Source organism: Carassius gibelio, chromosome A19 (assembly GCF_023724105.1).
Source record: "Carassius gibelio isolate Cgi1373 ecotype wild population from Czech Republic chromosome A19, carGib1.2-hapl.c, whole genome shotgun sequence".
Lineage (NCBI taxonomy): Eukaryota > Metazoa > Chordata > Actinopteri > Cypriniformes > Cyprinidae > Carassius > Carassius gibelio.
Window position 1 is genome coordinate 17272129 of NC_068389.1, and position 21008 is coordinate 17293136.

General features: G+C 35.3%; 1 protein-coding gene across 1 annotated transcript; it reads right to left on the reverse strand.

The window, feature by feature from the left end:
• Positions 1-6890: 6890 nt before the first annotated feature.
• On the reverse strand, positions 6891-20658 carry LOC127935630 (pleckstrin homology domain-containing family O member 1-A-like). Its single transcript, XM_052533704.1, has 6 exons — positions 20379-20658; positions 19172-19318; positions 15270-15410; positions 14803-14907; positions 10367-10468; positions 6891-8586 (listed from the first exon to the last, which is right to left on the reverse strand). The coding sequence occupies exons 1-6, from the start codon at positions 20403-20405 to the stop codon at positions 7513-7515; spliced, it is 1596 nt and encodes a 531-aa protein (XP_052389664.1). The 5' UTR covers positions 20406-20658; the 3' UTR covers positions 6891-7512.
• Positions 20659-21008: the final 350 nt, after the last annotated feature.

The window sequence follows — 21008 nt, forward strand, 5'->3', positions numbered from 1 at the left end:
GCTACAACAGTGGAAGGGTGGAGTCACTGTGATGGGTATTAATAATTCATTGTTTTGATAAGTGAATGTTTCACTAGATGACTATTAGTAATTAGAAGAAATATATATATAGCTATTAAACAATACTAACTGTACTTTGACAAAATCAAATATTTATAGAACATATTCTTTTGTATGTGAATGTAAATCTATATAATCGATTTCAGTAAATTCAAAGATCTTTTATTTCACTGGCTACTAAGAAAGAAAGAAATAACTATTTTATTTGAGACCAGAATGTAACATGAACTTTCATTGTGCTGAAAGCCTCAGTGATTAAAGGGGCAGGGGCTCTGAAACCAGAACTTAGAGAAAGACAGCATTCCTCTTTTATTTTATTTTAAGTTGGAGAAAGTGTCAAGACAGTCATGTAGCCTATTAAAATACAAAAACATTTGCAAATGCATTACTTAACAATAAATTCTAGTTCTTGAAATATTTGTCTTTATTCGTTTCCTTTATTGATTTCATTTTCTATTTTTGGCACACACACACACACAAATAAATAAATTGTTAAGTTTAAAACCCTTGAACCTTGATTTATCTTTTAAGAGATATCATCCACAGAAGAGCTTCTTTTTTTTCTCAGAAATATATTTTTCATAAATAACAGATTTAGCCAAACAGTCACATACTTTAAATGCTATACATTCAAACAACTTAATCATTTAAATTCTTGTTGGTCCAAACTGTTTTTCGTTCCATTAATTGTATTTTTTTACTATTGGGAAAAGCCCAATGACAGGCTCCATTGTGACAACTTACCCCAAATAATATGACAGCATGCCACACTTAGTGTCAAAGAGTTAAATGAACTTGAAACTTTATTCTTCTGAATTCAAATCTTATTCTGTCACTGTAACATGGCCTTTAGACCACTTGGGGGAGCTAATCTACTAGTATTGCGTGTTTTGTTTTGTCTTGGGCACATAATCATCCCCAAATTATGATAATATACCAATAACCCAGGTAGCTTTAAGAAGCTTTAGCCATGTTAATATATCTCTGTGAACATAGTTATTGACTATGGGGGAATATAAACTAAGGTCCGTTAAAAGCATCTTTGCATCTTCGTTTTCGCACAGAGGACAGTGATGTTTTATGTCTAAAAGCAGAGTTTGTTTGTGATGTACATTGTATAACAAACACCACACAAAAACAGTACTTCAACACAAAATGTTTCAGAATGTTTCAGCAGTGCTCATGTACATTACAGTTTAGATGAATCTGCTCTCTCTCTCTCTCTCTCTCTCTCTCTTGCACACACACACACACACACACACACACACACACACACACACACACACAGCTTACAGCTCATGCATGTGCAGACCTCCTCAACCCCCACAGCAGCTGATGAGTTGGAACATCCAATCAGGAAGCCCGAGCTTCTTTAAGCCTTAAATGGAGTCAATGCATTGAATGGCCAAGATCTGATGAGCAGTTATGATGAGCAGCTTTTGTTATATGATATGACATCTCCACTGCTCCCAGGGGGAACTTTTATATTACATCAGATATTTTATAAAATCATGAAATCTGCAAGGGGCCAGAGGTGAGTGAATTAAAGAAAAGTGGGAAGCAAATACACTGCACAGAAATTTAATCACTCCAATCTGTACTTTGAGAAGCATATTTATGGCAAAATAACTGTATAATCTGTATTCTGAGGCAGACTTTGATTCGTAAAAAAAAAAAGAGAAAAAGATGGGATTTAGAGAAATATAAAATATACAAGGTAAGAAATTTATGAATCATTCATAGTAATATAATATGCATATGCTGACTTTAAAGCATTTTTTTAACCCTCACATTTGTAGCACTGAAAAGTCTGAATCATTACAGTGAATCAGTTCATCCATAAAGGTCCTCTCGCTCTCATATTTAGAATAAAATGTTAAATAAATGTTTTTATCTGTTTTGCTGTACAGCAGCCAGCAGCAATAAAAACATGAATGTTTAGTCAGGTGACTGGGAAATCTTTTTGACAAGCATGTTTATATACCTAAATATGATTTTGAAATGAAATACTGCTTAGGCCCAGAACAATGCAGATGACAATAAACAGCTGTTACTATGATATCAAACCACATAAGGCTTCTGTAGACCTCAAATAACAACATGTAGTTTGCTTTAACCTCAGAGCAATCAATCATTATTTCATCAAAATCATGGGGGTTGAAGTCATTTTCACTGATTTTGCAAACTGCATGCACTCTACATTAAATGGAGGTCATTGACATCATTGAAAAGAGACAAACAAAGTGTATATGGATGGAGACAGTAAATTAGCGGCATACCCATTAACATATGATCACTAATTTAGGGTCTTTATTCATTTTACAAAGCTATAATTATCTTTACAGTGTGCTTCATTAATTAAACATGAGAGGGCACACAGAACCATCTGTTATAAACCCAGGGTTCAAGTGATTGGGACAGAAGCAACCTGCAATTACAGCTAAATCCCCTTTACATTTAATCTGACCAACAAAAAGGTTGAAGGAAGTATTTAAGAGGAAATGGTTTGTTAAAGAGGATGTACAGCACAAAAGTACAGGTAGGACTGGTAGTTAATTAATGCAAAATATGAAAAAAGCAAACTAGAAACTGAAATTTTAAAATGCATGTTAAACTAAATATTTTATGCTAAGACTAAACTAGATACACTAGTATCATGAAAAGAGTAACTTTTGCATTAACCTCTCAGAGTTGACTGGCCAAGTGTTTACATGTGGCGTGGCTCATCCCTTAAATATGCAAAGCCCAGCATCTCTCTAAAAGCTCTCTGTTGTCATGTTATTTTTATAAGTGGCCATGTGCACTGTGCACTGGTCCGAGAGAAATGACACATTCGGTTTAGGCCTTTGCTCTCCCAGAGCGCTATATTGCATGTTTGTGTTTTATCATGTGGTATTATTAAAACTGCATGTATTTTTAACTCTGTTGCAAGCATCCACACAACACTCGCACTGGGGAAAATCCGCTCTCAAAAGGAGGAAGCAATGTTATTGTTGAAAGATGGAAACAGAGATGCAATTTGGAACTGGAACTAAAACCAGTGACCGAGACATATATTTTTAGCTGAATGGTAATCTGCTAGGAGTTACTGGCACATGGATGTGCCTGATAATGTATTCATGTTACATTAGTCATAGTTTTTAAATCGCTTTTGTAATCAAATGTACTCACCTAAACCTTCCTCTCTCTTTGTAGCAATGAAAAGTCTGATTAATTTTAGTGAATCAGACCCTTTAGACCAGGGATAGGCAACTCTGGTCCTGGAGGGCCACTGTCCTGCAGAGTTTAGCTCCAACCCAAATTAAACACACCTGAATAAGGCAATCAGTGTTTTCAGGATTACTAGATAGATCCTGAGTTTTATGAGGGCTGAAGCTAAACTCTGCAGGATAGTGGCCCTCCATGTGTCCTATCCCTGCTTTATGCTATATTTTGCATTGTACAGTCAAATTAAAATTACATTTTACATTCTTTTTTTTCTTCACATACTGCACTTAAAGTATCTTTAATTACTGTACTGTAACTATTTTATATCTTGTAGCCTGGAAAGCTACAGATCCAAAGTACACATTCACATGTTCATGATTTCTGATATCATGGTCACATGACACACCAAATTATTTAATCTTTTATGAGTAAGTGTTGTTTTTACAGTTAGACCTTCAGTTAGAATCAAACCACTTTACCTGTAATTATATTACTTTTGTAAATTACAATGACACTGTAAAATATATTTAATCATTAATATAGTCATTAATGTAAAAAAAATTATAAGTTTTTTTTTTATTTACAAAAAGTTGAAATTTTTTTTTTTATATTTCAAATCCTCAAGCTTGTAATGCTGTAAACGTCTTTCCACAAAATGTTAGAAATTATGCAAATGAAGTGTGTAAATGAAGTAAACCTAGCACACTTTGCATTCCCAAATGCATGTTTACCTTGACTTTCCTCATGAACCCAAGTTCGGGAGACCCTGCTCTAATGCACTGTTATCTGGAAAAAATATTAATACCTAAATATGTAAATTAACCTAAATTCATCCGAGCCACCTTAATGAAGCGAACTTGTATAATTTGATTAACTGAGCATACATCATACTTATTAAACGCATGCACAAACAAATACCATATGAATCCCACGCTGTGCTGGCACGGTGTCGGTTCTATTTGTGAATATAGGTCACATTCAACAGCCATTCTTTCTAAGCCTTTCTCCTAAGCAGAAATACAATTTTAGGGTGAGCAAGACTATACCATTTTGCTTCAGGCTTCAAACCAAATAATAACGTCTCTGGCATGTCTCTAGTAATCTATTTGAATCAGTAGATGTGCACCAAAACCAAATGCTGCAAGGCTAAGTAGTCACAAAGCAACACCCCACCCCCCTCTCTTCTACCCACACTTACATACACGCTCTCATTGCCCAGATGAAGAGGTTGCCTCAGTGTAAATCAGGTGTTGCTGATCATTTGCTCATCTGCTTAAGGACGAGCCCTGCGTACAGATTAACCCTTCAGTATGCTTCTGCAAGAATGTTAACATGAGCCCAATAAAAAAAATACATGTGAAAGCAAAGCAGTCCTTTAAATGTATACCAGTCCTTCATGCCATGTTGGATGCTACATAATCTCTGTTTGATTACAAAACCGCACAGCTTTTCTGTGAGGAAATGTAGACCCACAAGCTTCTTAAGAATGGTGAGAATTGAGAAACAAAGGGGAGTGGGATATAAATCATTTATTCTAGTCATGCAGCAGAATCCGTTCACACACATTAGAAAATGTGTTTCAAGTAGTGCTCATCGATTAGATTTGCCCATTAATTGTTACAAGGCAAACATAAACAATTTTTTATGATGCAATTCATGTAGTGCATTAGAAAAAAAGAAATGTAATATTGCAACATGAAATTAAGAATACTAAATGCATTTTAGAAATGTTTGCAGGCTATTGCGAGTCAGTGAGTGGATCTCGGAGATAGTTTAACCATTAGTTTCTCTTTATAAAAGCAAAATTTTGCATTTAGCCATACCACAGATATTGATGATAAGACTTTCAAGCTCCTCATAATGAACTGGATTCATCCTGGATTGGAGCAGGGCCTAGAGGATGACTCGTTTTTGTATCATACCCTAAAGTGTGTCAGTGATGTTTCACATGAGTACACTATGAATACTAACATGTATAGTGTATACAGGCTGTTACTCAGACTGAATGCATTTACTGCTTCACTGAACAGAAGTGGTAAATTATGTGCTGCATTCATTTGCTATATATAATTTTATATAAAAAAAATATAATGAAATACAGGTCAAAGGTTTAAAATATTGTTTTTGAATTAATAACACACAGCCTGCAATTAATAGATCAAAAACACAGTGCCACATAATCTTTCAGAAATCATTACAATATTCTGATTTTGAGCTCAATTATTATTAATTATTATTGGTGCTCATTTATTAATAATGGTTATTATCAGTGCTGAAAACAGTTTTTACTGCTTTATGTTTGTGGAGACTGTGATACATTTCTTCTCAGGATTATTTGATGAGTAGAAAGTTTAAAAACAGCATTTATTCGAAACTGTCCTCTTTTTGCTTTGTAACATTATGAATGTCTTTACTGTCACTTTTTTAAATTGAATAATGCTTCCTTGCTGAATAAATTGCATTTTTAAATATATTAAGGATAAAATGTAATAATGTTTCGTGATTTGTATTTTTCTAATCAAATAAATGCAGTTTGGTGAGCATAAGAGCCTTCTTTCAGAAACATAAAAAAATGTTAATTATGATTATTTAAAACTTTGACTGGTAGTTTGAATGTATACAGAGCAGTGAATAAAGAAAAATGGTTTTAGTTTTGTCAAATTATAAGAATATGTCACTTTTATGGTAATTGTGTTATGCTGGATCAGTAAATGTCTTTAATGTTAAAGAGCATGTGAGAAGCAGGTGGTAGATGTAGTTAAAAGCTGTACACTACACCTCACTTGGCTTTAAACCAGTTTAATTGGCCATACATTGATTGATGTGAATAAGCTTTTCATGTTAAACCTGGCATGCTGAAGTCAAGCCTTCTTTGGATAGCTGAGTCAGTCATTAATTTAGTGGTGTATGATTTATGCTCATTTTGTCTATCTAATATGAGCTCTGGGCTTTCAGAACAGTCATAATCTAATACTTGCATTTCCTAATAAAAGCTTTAATCATATAGGGCATTTTCTGTTACAATAATAGACTGTAAGTTATTTTAGATGGCACCAAACCATTTCAGTAAATGATGATCAGGCCTGTAAAGTATGACCTCATAATTACCATTCCTCCAGACAGACAAAATATGCTAATAAGTAGCTTCTTAAAAATCACAATGTAGCCTATTCATAGGTATTCTTTGATGGAATGCAGTACATTAATTATTCAAAACAACACCAGGCCTCTAAAATGAGGGGGTCAACCTGCCTTATGAAAAATTAAACTTAGAATGATGCAATTTAAGTGTAAGAGCGGTTACTTGCTAGATTCACCTAGCAAAGCCTGTTTCTGAGGCATATACATTTGCGTGAAAAAAAAAAAAATTATCTTTCTGCTTTTCGGTTTATCTTTCTGACCAGTGATGAGTCATTGTTCCAATAAACAGTTCAAAAAGACTTAACTCTTGAATCAGCCTTAAGTTGCTGTAAAATTTACATCATTAGCAGAGAGAGAATTTAAATAAATAAATAAATAAATATATATATATATATATATATATATATATATAAACAGTGCCCTCCATAAGAATTGGAACAGTATATATAATAATAATAATAATATAATAATATGCAAGCCAAGTGGACCAAATTAATTGAAATCGAATCAAAAACTTTATGGAATCAAAAGTTTGTATATTGAAAACTGTATCATTATCCACCGCTATCAATAACATTTTCTGTATTAGTTTGATGCAGCAAGAAAATTTGTTTTTTTTAAATGTGTCCATTTAGTAATTTTTGGGGAAAATATATGAATATTTTTAAACGCTAATTAAAATGATAAATTAATCTACCTGCGCAGTATCGACTTTCCAAAATGCATTTGGGTCTTAAGTCCACTTTTAACCTTTACCTGAAACACGTTTTTCCACACACAGCTTAACATTCCACTCCTCAAATAATTTTTTTTTTCACCTGAGCTTTTTTTTGTTGCAAAAAGCAGATCATAAACCAGTTTATTCATGAGTAACATTATACATTACCAGTGCAATTAGAAGAAGTACAGCCCTGAAAGAGTCAAAGTGCAAAGACAAAGGGTTGAGGTGTTAGAGGAACAACAGTTCATATAAAAACAATAGACTGAGATAAAACAGAACACTGGTTTGCGCTGGAAAGTTCCATCTATTGTTCTCCTTCCTTGCATTCATTGTAGGGAAGGCTCACAAGTATTAGAAAGCATAATGACTGACTGAAGATTCGGTCAGGGGCTTTTCTGCTTGCGAATCTGTGTTGTGGGTATTCCAGTTTTTCGGTGCTCTACCCGTTGCTGTCTGGCTTGTAGCTCCTTTACCTCAGCCAGAACCTCTCTAGCTTCTCGCCAGGAGGAAATGGCCTCTTGTAAGAGCCGCTCAGCTGCTGGCCTCCTGCTGTCCCAGTCCACAGCTTCACTGAGGGGAGAATCAGTACCCTTCCTCAAATGGGGCGAGTAAGAGATCCGAAAAAAAGCAGGGTCTGTAGATTTCATATAGGGCGAGTTTGAGCCAGTGGATAGAGGTGAGTCTGAACCTTTATTGTCGGTCAGATCGATGCATTTCCAGTGGGGTGAACTTGATTCTTTTGAATCAGGTGAATCAATGCTCTTTGAGCGAAGTGCGCTCTTGTAATGAGGGGATTTGGATGACTGAAAACGGGGCGAGTCCTTGGACTTCACATGTGCCGATTCTTTCCCTTTGGAACCAGGTGAATCTTTTGCCCTTACTGAGGGTGAGTCTGTGCCTTTGCTTTGGGGTGAATTATGTGAGCTTGAGCCCTTGGAGTGAGGTGAGTCAGAGCCCTTGAGGTTGCGCAGACGAGGGGAGTCAATGCCTCTTAAGTAGGGGTAAGATCCCATTCTGCTCCGATGGGGTTCCTGTTCCTGAATCTCAGCTAACAGCTCTTGAGTCTTCTGCAGCCGCTGGCTTATCAGATCCTGCAGGTGGCTCGTGGGACTCTGGGACAGCTTTGCCTGGAGCCCATTCTTCTTCTTTGGTTTTCTCTCTCCTCGGGACAGAGTGTCATCCATTGAAGCACATCGGTTACGACCCTGAGCTAACTTCTTCTTGTTTTGAGGTGTGTAAGGGTGGTTTTCACAGATCCAGGAGAACTCGTTCCTGCGTGGCAAGCTGCTGGTTTTCACCTTGCCATCTGTAACAGAGGCCGACGGCCTGGACACATCAGTGCCAGCGCGTGGATGGCTGGGTGCCAGCTTTTCCCGTCTGAGATCATCATCAGGCAAACCAGTGTCCACCTCATTCACCAAGTCCAGTGTCAGCATTCCATCAGAGGAGGCAGAGGTCTAAAATAGGAAAGCAAGAAACATATATACATATTATATATATATATATATATATATATATATATATATATATATATATATATATATATTGTTTTGGTTTTTCTGTTAAAGAAGCAGACTGGAGTAATGATATTAAAAATTCTGCTTTGCATCACAGAAAAAACATTACATTTTAAAATATATTAAAAGAGAGAAAAATATTTTAAATTGTAATACCAGAAATACTGTGCAATATAACTAATGTGTTCTGTGTTTTTGATCAAATAAATTGATAAAAATAAGTGTTTTCTTATTATTTCACCAAAATGTTTGTTCTAGTCTGGTTTGTTTTTACAATGGTATAGCATAATTTAGTTGCACAGCAAATTACACACAGCACAAGAAATGTAAAAAAAAATGTTTTGTAATATACATGTAATTTACATAAATACGTACCAAGATGGACATTTTGATATTTTGTGTGCAGGATTATCAAATTATCATGTTATGGAGGAAAGCACAGTGCATGTAGGGGGTGTGCTGTGTGCATGTGATTGAGCAGTGTGTAGGGTAGATATTTAACTGAAATTGCATTAAATCAGGTTGTTTAATCCAAGATTATGCTGCAAGATTTTTTTTATCAACTACATTTAAGTCTCCAGTTCCTGCAATTTTGCTAATTTCCAGTTTATTCCCATTAATTCCCATATATTGCTGTTAATTCCCATGGAAAGTTTGCAGTCTTGAAAATTCCCAGAATTTTGCAACCCTAAGTCCGTTTTATAGATTCATTCAAAAAATGTATGTATTAATGTAAAAATATTAAACCAAATTTCTGTAAATTTAAAAGGATTGGGATAAGTAAGATTTTTTCTCAGCAAGGCCAAATTTCAAAAATACAGTAAACAAAAAATACTTTTGCATATTACAATTTAAAAGAAATGTTCACTATTTAAATACATTAAAATTTTTTATTTATTCCTGTGATAAAGTTGTATTTTAAGTATCATTATACATGATCCTTCAGAAATCATTCTACTGATTTGCTGCTCAAGAAACATTATTATCATCACATATTATTATCAATGTTGAAAAAAGTCGTGCTGCATAATATTTTTAGAAAAATCTGAAGAACAGAATTTATTTATAAAAATCATTTGTAAAATTATTTAAATCTTTACTGGCACTTCTAATCAACTTAAATGCATATTTGCTCTTTTCTGAATAAAAGTATTAATTTCTTTAAACACATATTACTTACCCAAACTTTTGAATGGTTGAGTACATTAAAAAGGACTCTTTGATTAATAAAAAGTTCAAAAAGAGCAGCATTTGTCTGAGTTTAACGAATCCTTACAGAATAAAGACAAATAATAAAAACTTTCTTTAAAAAAAAAAAATCAAAATGTTTATTAGGAGGTCATAAAACATATTTTGACAATTTAGATGTAAAACGGCAGATAAATCAAATAACAGAGTCAGAGAGATATAGCTGAAAGGTAAGCTTTCATTTTAGACAAACACACTCACTCACATATACAGTAGGCTACACATTTACATTAAAGGTTTATGTGTAAAACTTGTTAAATAAGGAAAAATACTTTTAAATAGTTTCAGTAGACTTTTCTGGATTATCTGTTATGCAGGCAAGTTATAAATAGCTGCATATAAGTTTCATCAATACTGCACCAAACTATACCTAGTGCCATGAATTCCGTACATTTCCACTGGCGCACAATAGTATAAACAGATAAACAACAACAGTCATCTGAATCAAAGTCAAAACAAGAAAGCCACCCACCACAGACATGAGATGACCCCGCGTGGGCAAACGGCGCCCAAGTGGGATCTTGGCCCTATCGCGTGTGGGGTGAGCCAGAGGACTCTCCTCCTCAAACATCACCTGCAGAAGAAAACGAGACAAAACTGGAGCTGAGATCACTTTTACTATATTAACACAGTCATTTTCAGAGGCCTTATTTGGATTCTAATTTACACAACAAAAATGAACTATATGACACCTAATGTTAATTAGTCTCACTTTCATCTATATTTAATCCAGCAGTTTTTGGTGTGAAAATGAATTTGCAGATTTATAAATAGAATGTGCTATATCCAGATGATGTTAAATTCACAGTGGTTTCTGGTATATGAAATGCAGTGATTTTACAAGTGAAAACAAGAACTTGTGAAATCTTTTCCTACAAATAAAGTTTGTTAACAGTTTCAGTGAAATACAATAAGCTCATTTGAATTATTGTGGTTTATAAAGAAGACTATGAAAATAAGTATCTTATGCTCAAGGCTGCATTTGATAAAATATACAGTAAAAATAGTAATATTGTGAAAAACGTTTTCTATTTTAATCTGTTTTAAAATGTAATTTATTACTTTTGATGGTGGCTGAACTATCAGCAGTCAATACTTTAGTTTTCATTGTCAAACTATCCATCAGAAAACTAATATGCTGATTTTGTGTTCAAGAAACATTTCTTATTATCAATCTTTAAAACCGTAAGTGCTTTGATAAATAGAATGCTCAAAAGAATCGCATGTATTTGAAATAGTAAATTATTTTATGTAAAAATCTTTACTGTAAGTCTTGATCAATTAATACATTCTTGCTGAATACAAATGTTAAAGGTGCAGTAGGACTTGTTGGAAAATGCTAACTTTAGCCTGATAGCACTGAAGCATACGTACATTCCACCCTCCCTGCAAATAGCTGTCCAAAGCCATGCCTCCTGAACATATGAATGCACACAGACTAGATGACCAGGGACAGCATTACTTCAATACATCATGCGTCACACTTTAACCACTTAACTTAATGATTGCTATTGGGATGTGGAGAGAATTTAACCAATCGTAACAAAAATGTTTCTGAAGACAATCACCTATTCCACCTTTCATTTCTGTAATGTTGGTTTTGGGTTTTGTTTCATGTTCATTGTATTCATGTGATCACCTTGTGAATGTGGCATGTTGTCATTGGTTGATTTGGTCATGTGATTTGGTTCTGTTCTGTGTGTTCATCTTGAAACAGCACTGCATTGAGCTATCTGTGTAGGACATCTAATTTGATGGTCTGCTCAGCGCTGCTTCAAGTTGAACACAACTACTGGTTTGTTGTCTTGTTTAATTCAGGTGTTCCTTACTGTATTTGTCATACAGTGGGTACGGAACGTATTCAGACCCCCTTCATTCTCATTCATTCATTTAGCTGACACTTTTATCCAAAGTGACTTACAATTGCTATATATGTCACATGCCTCTGGAGCAACTAGGGGTTAAGTGTCTTGCTCAGGGACACATTGGTGTCTCACAGTGGATTCGAACCGGGGTCTCTCACACCAAAGGCATGTGTCTTATCCACTGCAACAACACCACGCCTTAAATGTTTTATTGCAGCCATTTGCTAAAATTATTTAAGTTCTTTTTTTTCCTCAGTACACACAGCACCCCATATTGACAGAAAAACACAGAATTGTTGACATTTTTGCAGATTCATTAAAAAAAGAAAAACTGAAATATCACATGGTCCTAAGTATTCAGACCCTTTGCCGTGACACTCATATATTTAACTCAGGTGCTGTCCATTTCTTCTGATCATCCTTGAGATGGTTCTACACCTTCACTTGAGTCCAGCTGTGTTTGATTATACTGATTGGACTTGATTAGGAAAACCCCACACCTGTCTATATAAGACCTTACAGCTCACAGTGAATGTCAGAGCAAATGAGAATCATGAGGTCAAAGGAACTGCCTGAAAATGTATGCTGCATTTAAGGTTCCTAAGAGCACAGTGGCCTCCATAATCCTTAAATGGAAGAAGTCTGGGACGACCAGAACCCTTCCTAGAGCTGTCCGTCCGGCCAAACTGAGCTATCGGGGGGAGAAGAGCCTTGGTGAGAGAGGTAAAGAAGAACCCAAAGATCACTGTGGCTGAGCTCCAGAGATGCAGTTGGGAGATGGGAGAAAGTTGTAGAAAGTCAACCATCAGTGCAGCCCTCCACCAGTCGGGGCTTTATGGCAGAGTGGCCCAACGGAAGCCTCTCCTCAGTGCAAGACACATGAAAGCCCCCATGGAGTTTGCTAAAAAACACCTGAAGGATTCTCTGGTCTGATGAGACCAAGATAAAACTTTTTGGCCTTAATTCTAAGCAATACAACAGTGAAGCATGGTGGTGGCAGCATCATGCTATGGGGGTGTTTTTCAGCTGCAGGGACAGGACGACTGGTTGCAATCGAGGGAAAGATGAATGCATCCTTGTACAGGAATATCCTAGATGAAAACCTTCTCCAGAGTGCTCAGGACCTCAGACTGGGCCGAAGGTTCACCTTCCAACAAGACAATGACCCTAAGCACACAGCTAAAATAATGGAGTGGATTCACAACAACTCTGTGACTGTTCATGAATGGCCCAGCCAGAGCCCTGACTTAAACCCAATTGAGCGTCTCTGGAGAGACCTGAAAATGGCTGTCCAACAACGTTTACCATCCAACCTGACAGAACTAAAGAGGATCTGCAAGGAGGAATGGAAGAGGATCCCCAAATCCAGGCTGCAATATAACAGAGTGAAAAATTTAAGGGGGTCTAAATACTTTCTGTACCCACTGTATATAGCCCTCATGTTTTATTGTCCATTGTCTGGCTTTGTTCAGTGTAATCTGGTGAGTTTGTGTGCCTGTTCAAGTCCATAAGTCAAGTCTAAATAAACAGCACATGGGTTCTTCAACTTACCTCCAGTTGACTTAATTTCTTACATAAAAAAATCTTACTGAACCCAATCTTAATAAATATATATATACACAAAGTTTTGTGTATAATAATAAAATATAATAATAGGACTGGTTCAATACCACTTTTTCAAAACCAATAATGATCCAATACCAAAAATTCTGAGTATCTACCGATATAAACTAGGTTAATGGATAATCCAGTAGCAAAAGTTACTCTAGAAAAATAATCAGTGCAAATTAATAGTAATTTTAACTATTAATAATTTTTTATTGTGCAAAAGTATTATAATAATAAAGGCTCCAAATACAGAGCGGCGCAAAACGCTTATGCGCAACGAGGTTCAAAGCACAAAGTGAAGCGATTATAGAAGAGTAGTGTATTAAATATGTGTGTTTGCCTTGTCTTTTTAACAGTTTAAATTTCAGTTACTGTGCTCGTGACGAATAATTCACAGTGCTCTCTACTCCAGTCTTGTGATCCAACCAGATATCCGAGAGAAATTTACACGATTTAGAAACCGTACAAAGCAAGATAAATTCCTTTTATGCAAAACCACTTAACTTTATTTAAAGATCAAAAATACTGCATCATACTGAACATTTAATCATCTTGGAAAGAGTTTCATCATCTTGACTGTCACAACCGAACGCGTTACACAGTTTGAATGCTGAATGGAGGATGACTGACAGCCGCAGCGAAGAGAAGATTTGATGTGAACTTGACTTAAATATTTACCTGTACCTCACATTAAACTGTGAGATGGCTTCAGAACACTTAAAATATAGTGCATGAAAACTTTATTGTGCTTTATAATGTGTACGTATAAAAAATCTTACTGAACCCAATCTTAATATTATATATATATATATATATATATATATATATATATATATATATATATATATATAAAGTGTTCATGTAGCTCAAGTGGTAGAGGACTGTGTTATCAAGCGCAAGGTTGGGGGTTCGATTGATAGCCTGAATACTTTGGATAAAAGCGTCCGCTAAATGCATAAATTTAATTTATACATATATATATACACACACATAAAAGATAAGTGTCTGCTAAATGCATAAATTTAATTTTATATATATATATATATATATATATATATATATATATATATATATATATATATATATAAATATATACACACACACAGAGTTGTGAGTATAATAATAATATACAATACAGTATAATAATATAGCTGGTTTAACAGTGCTTAGCTGAAATGTTTTTCATGGGTATCTAAAAATAAATAAATAAATAATAATAATATAATAATAATATTTTCTACATTTATTACTTTTGTGAAATAATTACATTTAAAGTTTTCTAAAAGTTCAAAACCCAAATAATGGCAGGAAAATTACTAATGAAAGGGAAGAATGTGGGAAGAGACTGCAGGAGTGGAAAGCTAAAATATAGGTGGGAAGAAGAGCATTAAAAAGCAAGGAATAAATAAAGAATATATGAAATGTCTGTAGTCACCTCATCCAGCACACGATTCTTAGCTCTGGTAATAGCAGTGTTTAATACATTGATCCAAGATTCCTTCTCCTCTGGACTGACGGCCAGAAATACAAGACTGGGGCTCTAATGGAGTAAAAATATATGAAAATATTGACTATCAAAGATTTACATTTTTGAAATGATTTAAATGAATGATGGTGGTATTTAGAATTTTCAAAATTTTTGAAAAAATAAAAAGAAAAATTTTTCCTTGATCTTTTCTTGAAGGAATCAGTTGCTTGTTGCAAAATCTTAATGTTTGTGAAGTTATGCAGGATATGATCCCTTTCAAATTTTCATCGAAAAGAACTTTGATGTTGACTGACACAGATTCTTCTTTGCAATAAATTAAGAAAATGGTTAAAATCAGACATCACAAAAGTAAAAAGAGGCACAGAGTGAATTGTACACTGTTAACCCATAACATCACAATGTTTTGTTCTTACCTTGTTTCCAGGATGTTGGCACCGGAGAAGGGTAAATTTACTGTGATTCTTCTTACTGTGGCTCTGGACATTTCGCAGTTCCTCTGAGCGCTCGTACTGTGCCAGGTCAAACACTTCATGAGTCTTCCCATCATTCTTCATCTGGACACAAGAACAGCAGCATCAGCACACAGACACAGGCCATCACCAGGCCTGAAGCTACAAACTATTGCTATCAATAACTGAAATCACCAGCAGTCCTTTTCCAGGCCAACTGTGCAGACAACAGTGAATCATGGACAGCTCCAAGGACAGCATTAATTAGTTCAACAAAACACTGCTGTGAGATCATTATGGGCTCAATATATGCTGACAGAACACTAAATCATAAAACATTTGTACTCTTATTTAAGGATATATGAACAATTCATAGAACATAGCCTATACGACTTAATTTATTTTGTATATTAAATTGGTCATGCTTCTGGACAACAACAGAACACAATAGAAAGCACTTTGTGCAGTCTTATTAACTGTATAATAAAATGTGACTTTGGATCAGTAAGATTTTTTTATGTCTTTTTTTTTTCATCTCTTATGATCACCAAGGTTCCATTTGATGAAAAATGGAACGTCAAGAACAAAACAAACCTCACACATGTATATAACCAAGACAGGCTCAGAATATATTCTTGATTGATGCCAAATATTAAAGGAAAAGGATTGTGACTGGTGTTCTTTTTCATCAGAAATCAAGACAGATGTCCCAAACTGTTTTCAGTTAGTTCAGCTCCTCCTCTGTTTATTCAACCAGTGACCCATCTGTCAAAATGCCTCATTTTAAGACAGGTCAGTCTTCATTATAGCTGACTGTTGTCAAAGATTTTTCAATTTCACTGAACCTGAGGGGAAAAAAACCCACAGAAGGACTTTAAATTCCATTGAGCCACAATAAGGGTCACAAGGGTTTTTGCTGAGACAAACACAAAAATGCAATGCTAGATATTAGCACACATTATGTTATGTCACACAGAGCAAAAAAAAAAAAAGACATTTTGGGTCATCCTGCATGGTTACCAAGCATTCACCAATACAACGGAAATACGCAACAAAGGAATCTGATGTCAGTGAGTTTGAGATTAAAGTGCAAAGATCAAAGTGATCATAGATCAAACAGCAAGCACAAGCAAACCAGCCTGTTCATTATATGACTCTACAATATCATATTTAGGTCATGTTTACTAACGTAATTTACAAAACAACCAGTTTTACAATAACGAGTGCAATGTAGGTAAATCTGTGTAACTGTATGCCTCCAGATGGCCTCCTGGGGTCACACATTTTAATGTGAGTGAGCGCACACTCTGAGAAAGAGCGTACTAGTAATGCTAATATGGGGCAAAAGACCCCTGGTGGAAAAAAGCCTGGCCTCTCTTCACCACATAAATATTTCACTCCTCCAGTGTTGGCACAGCACGTTCCCTCCAGGGGGCCATCCTGATCTCTGGATTAACCACCTCCAAAAATAACCCACTAACCAACCATCTTCATTCTGAAGAAGGTAACTCCATCCACAACAAGATGTAAGGACTAAAATGCAGCCTCTGTAAGAGTACTCCTATGAATATTACATTATCCTGATGCTTTTTTTCCCTGAAATTCAGAGTAGAGTTGGTTTTTTGCAAGGCATTGTGAAGTGGTATTTATAAAGCCATACCATATGACTGTAAAATCTGTCTCAGGATGTAAGGAGTCTACAGTGTGTTAAACATGAATTTAACACAGCAATAACTTGCACAGTTTACTTCTATGAGTCTTTATTAGTTTAACGTTAGCTTGGGTTAAACAAATTAATTTAACTTGGTTTGAACAGCAGAAACACTAATTATTTGTCTATTTGTTTCTCTGTTTTGCCGTAAATAGGATTGACACAAGCGTCAGTCTGGATCCAGAACACCTGAGAAGAGATGATGCTGACACCTCAGATGACCCCAGATGATGCTATCCCTGAAACAACATACAGAACTATCAAATATTGCTACTTACTATGCAATCATATAATAATTGCTGTTAATAGTGTGTATATATCAACAAGCATGAAAAATGTTGATGTAAAAGATGTACAAACTGATGTAAAAAAAAACACTGATAAAAATGTGAACTTGAAAAGAAACAATTTGAACACAGTTATAGATGCTCAGCTGCCTACATATCTGCATCTACACTTCAAATGTTTCACTTGGGAGTCAGAAAGGATCGCAGACTTTACAACTCATGTTGCATGAGGTGTACCTCACTATGCTATATGAGTGAGATCAATTATAAAGAGTTATGTCAAGTGTCATTATTCTGGAAAGAACAGGTCTACCTAGAGCACTGAAGGAAAGTCAAGTGCAGCGGTGCATAATGCCATCAGCACTATAAACAGCCAGGGCACACAACACACACAACCTGAAGGCAAGCAGCAGTCACTAGAGGACAGACCTGTAGTGCACATCCTCAGACTGATGCAACCTGCTGCCAATGTATTCTGGTTTTATATAAATAACCTTGCTTGTCTGACCAGAGGAAGAATTCACAAGGCTGAAGTAGGTACACAGAATAATAATAATCTGTTCTGTCTCATTTTACAACTTTAGTTCCACTGAATAACGGGGATACACTGTGAAAATATGAAGAAAATATGATGAACATCACTTGCTCACCAATGGAACCTGTGCAGTGAATGGGAGCCATCAAAGTGAGAGACCAAACAGCTGATAAAAACATCCCAATGACCCACAAGTAATCCACACAACTTGAGTTCAAGACAATTATCATCTTGTTAAGTGAAAAGCTCTGTTTTTAGAAACAAATTCATCAATAAATTTGTTAACGTATTGGGTTTATATGGTTCCAACTGACTATCCATAATGTTGCTTTCTCCAGTGAAAAGTTTAAATTAGGAGAGAAATGTTAAGACACCGTTAAGACTATTAATAAGATTAATTGATGGACTGGAGTCATCAGAATTATTGTGATGTATTTATCAGCCGTTTGGACTATCGTTATAACACTTATTCACTGAAAAGGATCCATTGGTGAGCGAGTGATATAATTTCTCTAAATCTGTTCTGATTAATAAAACAAACTTATCAACATCTTGGAGGGCCTGAGAGTGTTTTTTTTTCATGGCCAGTATCTTATGATGGTGTGACACTGGATTTAGTGTCTCTCTCGCTCACTGGGGATGCTCAGAAGCAGCTGGGTCTTGACTCTTGATACTTTTAGTGTAAATAACAATGTCACTCAAAAGACAGCAGCTGTGCGAATAAGGCATATGCGGCATATCGCTTATGTCACAAAGCAGGGCACAGCTGTATACAGTAGTTTTCCATCATGGTATGCTGTTCTGTGATGGTTCTGTGAAACTGATGAAAGCCTACAGGCAGTGACAGAAGAAAGCTGCTACACTTCCATGAAAATTACAACCATTCCTCTTTACACATGCTTCAAGTGATCAAATGATTCAGTTGTAAAGATTTGTTGCTCCTACAATGAACAGGAAATTAAATTCAATTGAATGTCTGAAAGCAACTTCCAGAACCTTCAGGGATCTTGGGTACAGGCACTGACACAAAGTCCATGACACAAGCACAGGTTCACATGCTGAGTTAAACTTTTCAGTGTTTATATAATACTCTTTAGCAAATGATAGCTTGTCAAAAAGACTACTTTGATTAATTTTATATCAAGGGCAGGAGGTTTTGGCAAACATTAATTATTAACATTCATAACTCACTATATAATCACTATATTTGACATGGTATACTTTTGGAAATCTGACACTTTTGGAAAATGTCCCTCATTGTTTTGATGGATCATTTTAAGCATGAAATCATTATGATTATGCATGTTTTGACACTAAAATCTTAGTAACTCACCTCTTTTTCAAAGATGTACAGATGATCTCCTTTAAGCATCACAAAGCGATTTCGCCATATTTCCCTAAATATTCCTTTGCCACTGAACCTGCGGATCCAGCCTACTTTGTCTGGTTGGGAAGATGTCTGGTTGAGATCCTGAAGACCCTGAGTGTGTCAACAATGACCCGGTTAATGTGTCGCCCGTCTTACATAATAGTATTTGAGTTCAAAAAGTGCTAAAGTGCTAAATCATAACATTTATTCCGGATCTGTTATATTAATACTTATTTTTTATTAATAGAACTATTAGAAACTCTTCCAATAGTAACTGGCCTCTTTTTCACTAGTATTTTAACTAATAAGTCCTTGTAGGTCTCATGACATATTCAAACACTTAGCACTCTTACTAGTTACTAGAACCAGTTTTGTCAGTAGCTTTACTAGTGCATATAAAATGTTTTACTAGTTACATTTATAATCTAGAAAAGATTTTTTAACTGAACCATTTACTGTCATTTGCAAGCAAAAAACAATTGTGACTAGTGAGAAAAGTTACACAATTGGAATTCATATTAGTGTCATATATTACGCTAGATTACATATTAGTGTCTTGAATAGTTAATATTATCTAATAAGTACTACTAAAACTGGACCCTACTAATGAGTGACTAGTAGGAAATAGACTAGTGACGGATGTCTAATTAAATTGGACTCCCTATAGTAATAAGCACTAAAAGTAGCCTGTACATTTAAAAAGACAGTAGGATTGCTTACTAGTAACAATTATACAAAAAAAAAAAATTCGATTAAAGAAATAAATATGAATCTGTTTTTGTAGTCTATAATATTAAAACGGCCTATTGCATCCTAATAAAAGTCAAATTTGACTCTACCGCCGTCTATCATTTAAGGGGTATATATATCCCAAAAAGATTTACTGTCAGTTAGTCAATTAAGGGTGTGGCTAATTAAATATTCTGTTAAACAGAATAAAAGATGTGTCAATTAAATGAGTGACAACAGCATAATAATGAAGTGTAACGGTCTCACATTCGGCGTTTCATAACAAAGGGGTCTTTGTTAAATTAATTTACAGAAGCACAAAATACTAACGTTAAACACAACACAAACAATTGTGCTGTACATTCAGTCACTGTTCAATTAAACTTTTAAATGATCAGCATTCAAAATCAAAACCACCATCATTGAGTGATGAAATTCTCACCCTTTTAACCAAATGGCTTTTCTTCATTCTGTTCGTAAAATGTGTCTTTTCCGAAGTATATCCCGCGATCTGTCCCGCTTTCTAGAAGAAACGGAGATGTGTTTGTTTATCTTCAGCTGTGATTTGCAGCGTGCAGGTGCTATAGATGGGATGAGGTGCTGGTTGACTGCCAGTTTCTACACTGACGGTTTGCAAACCGCGGGCACAGACTCTCTCTCCATTGGCTTGGGTGAGTCCCTGAGCTGCTGTGCTTCTCTCGTTTGTAGAGCTCGACTGCTCCATCTACTGAACGAGCACAACTGTCGCTGCACATTGAGCTTCAGTGGCTTTTTCCCTCTCAACAAGCTAAACACAATGCAAATCAGTGTATAGCAAAATATATTATTTTCAGTGATAATCAATATAACTGTTTATTTGTAACCTAATGAATTCACAGGCCATGTTATGTTTTATGTTTTGGTATCTACAAAGCTAGAAGTGAATAACTTGCATTCAGAAACAGTGTGGAGGAAAGTGGGGCTATTGTATCACAAACAAACGTTGTCCATAGTTTTCCACACTTTTAGATATTAAGATTTATCCATATGTTAGAATATTTTTGTTAATTAAAATGTCAAAATCATTATTTGT

Bases quoted from the DNA above. Each gene is read 5' to 3' on its own strand.
- LOC127935630 (XM_052533704.1), bottom strand. From the start codon at position 20,405: ATGAAGAAAAGCCATTTGGTTAAAAGG. The intron at 15,411-19,171 runs GTGAGTTACTAA...TCTTGTGTCCAG, and splicing joins TGTACATCTTTGAAAAAGAG to ATGAAGAATGATGGGAAGAC. The intron at 14,908-15,269 runs GTAAGAACAAAA...TTACTCCATTAG, and splicing joins GCCAACATCCTGGAAACAAG to AGCCCCAGTCTTGTATTTCT.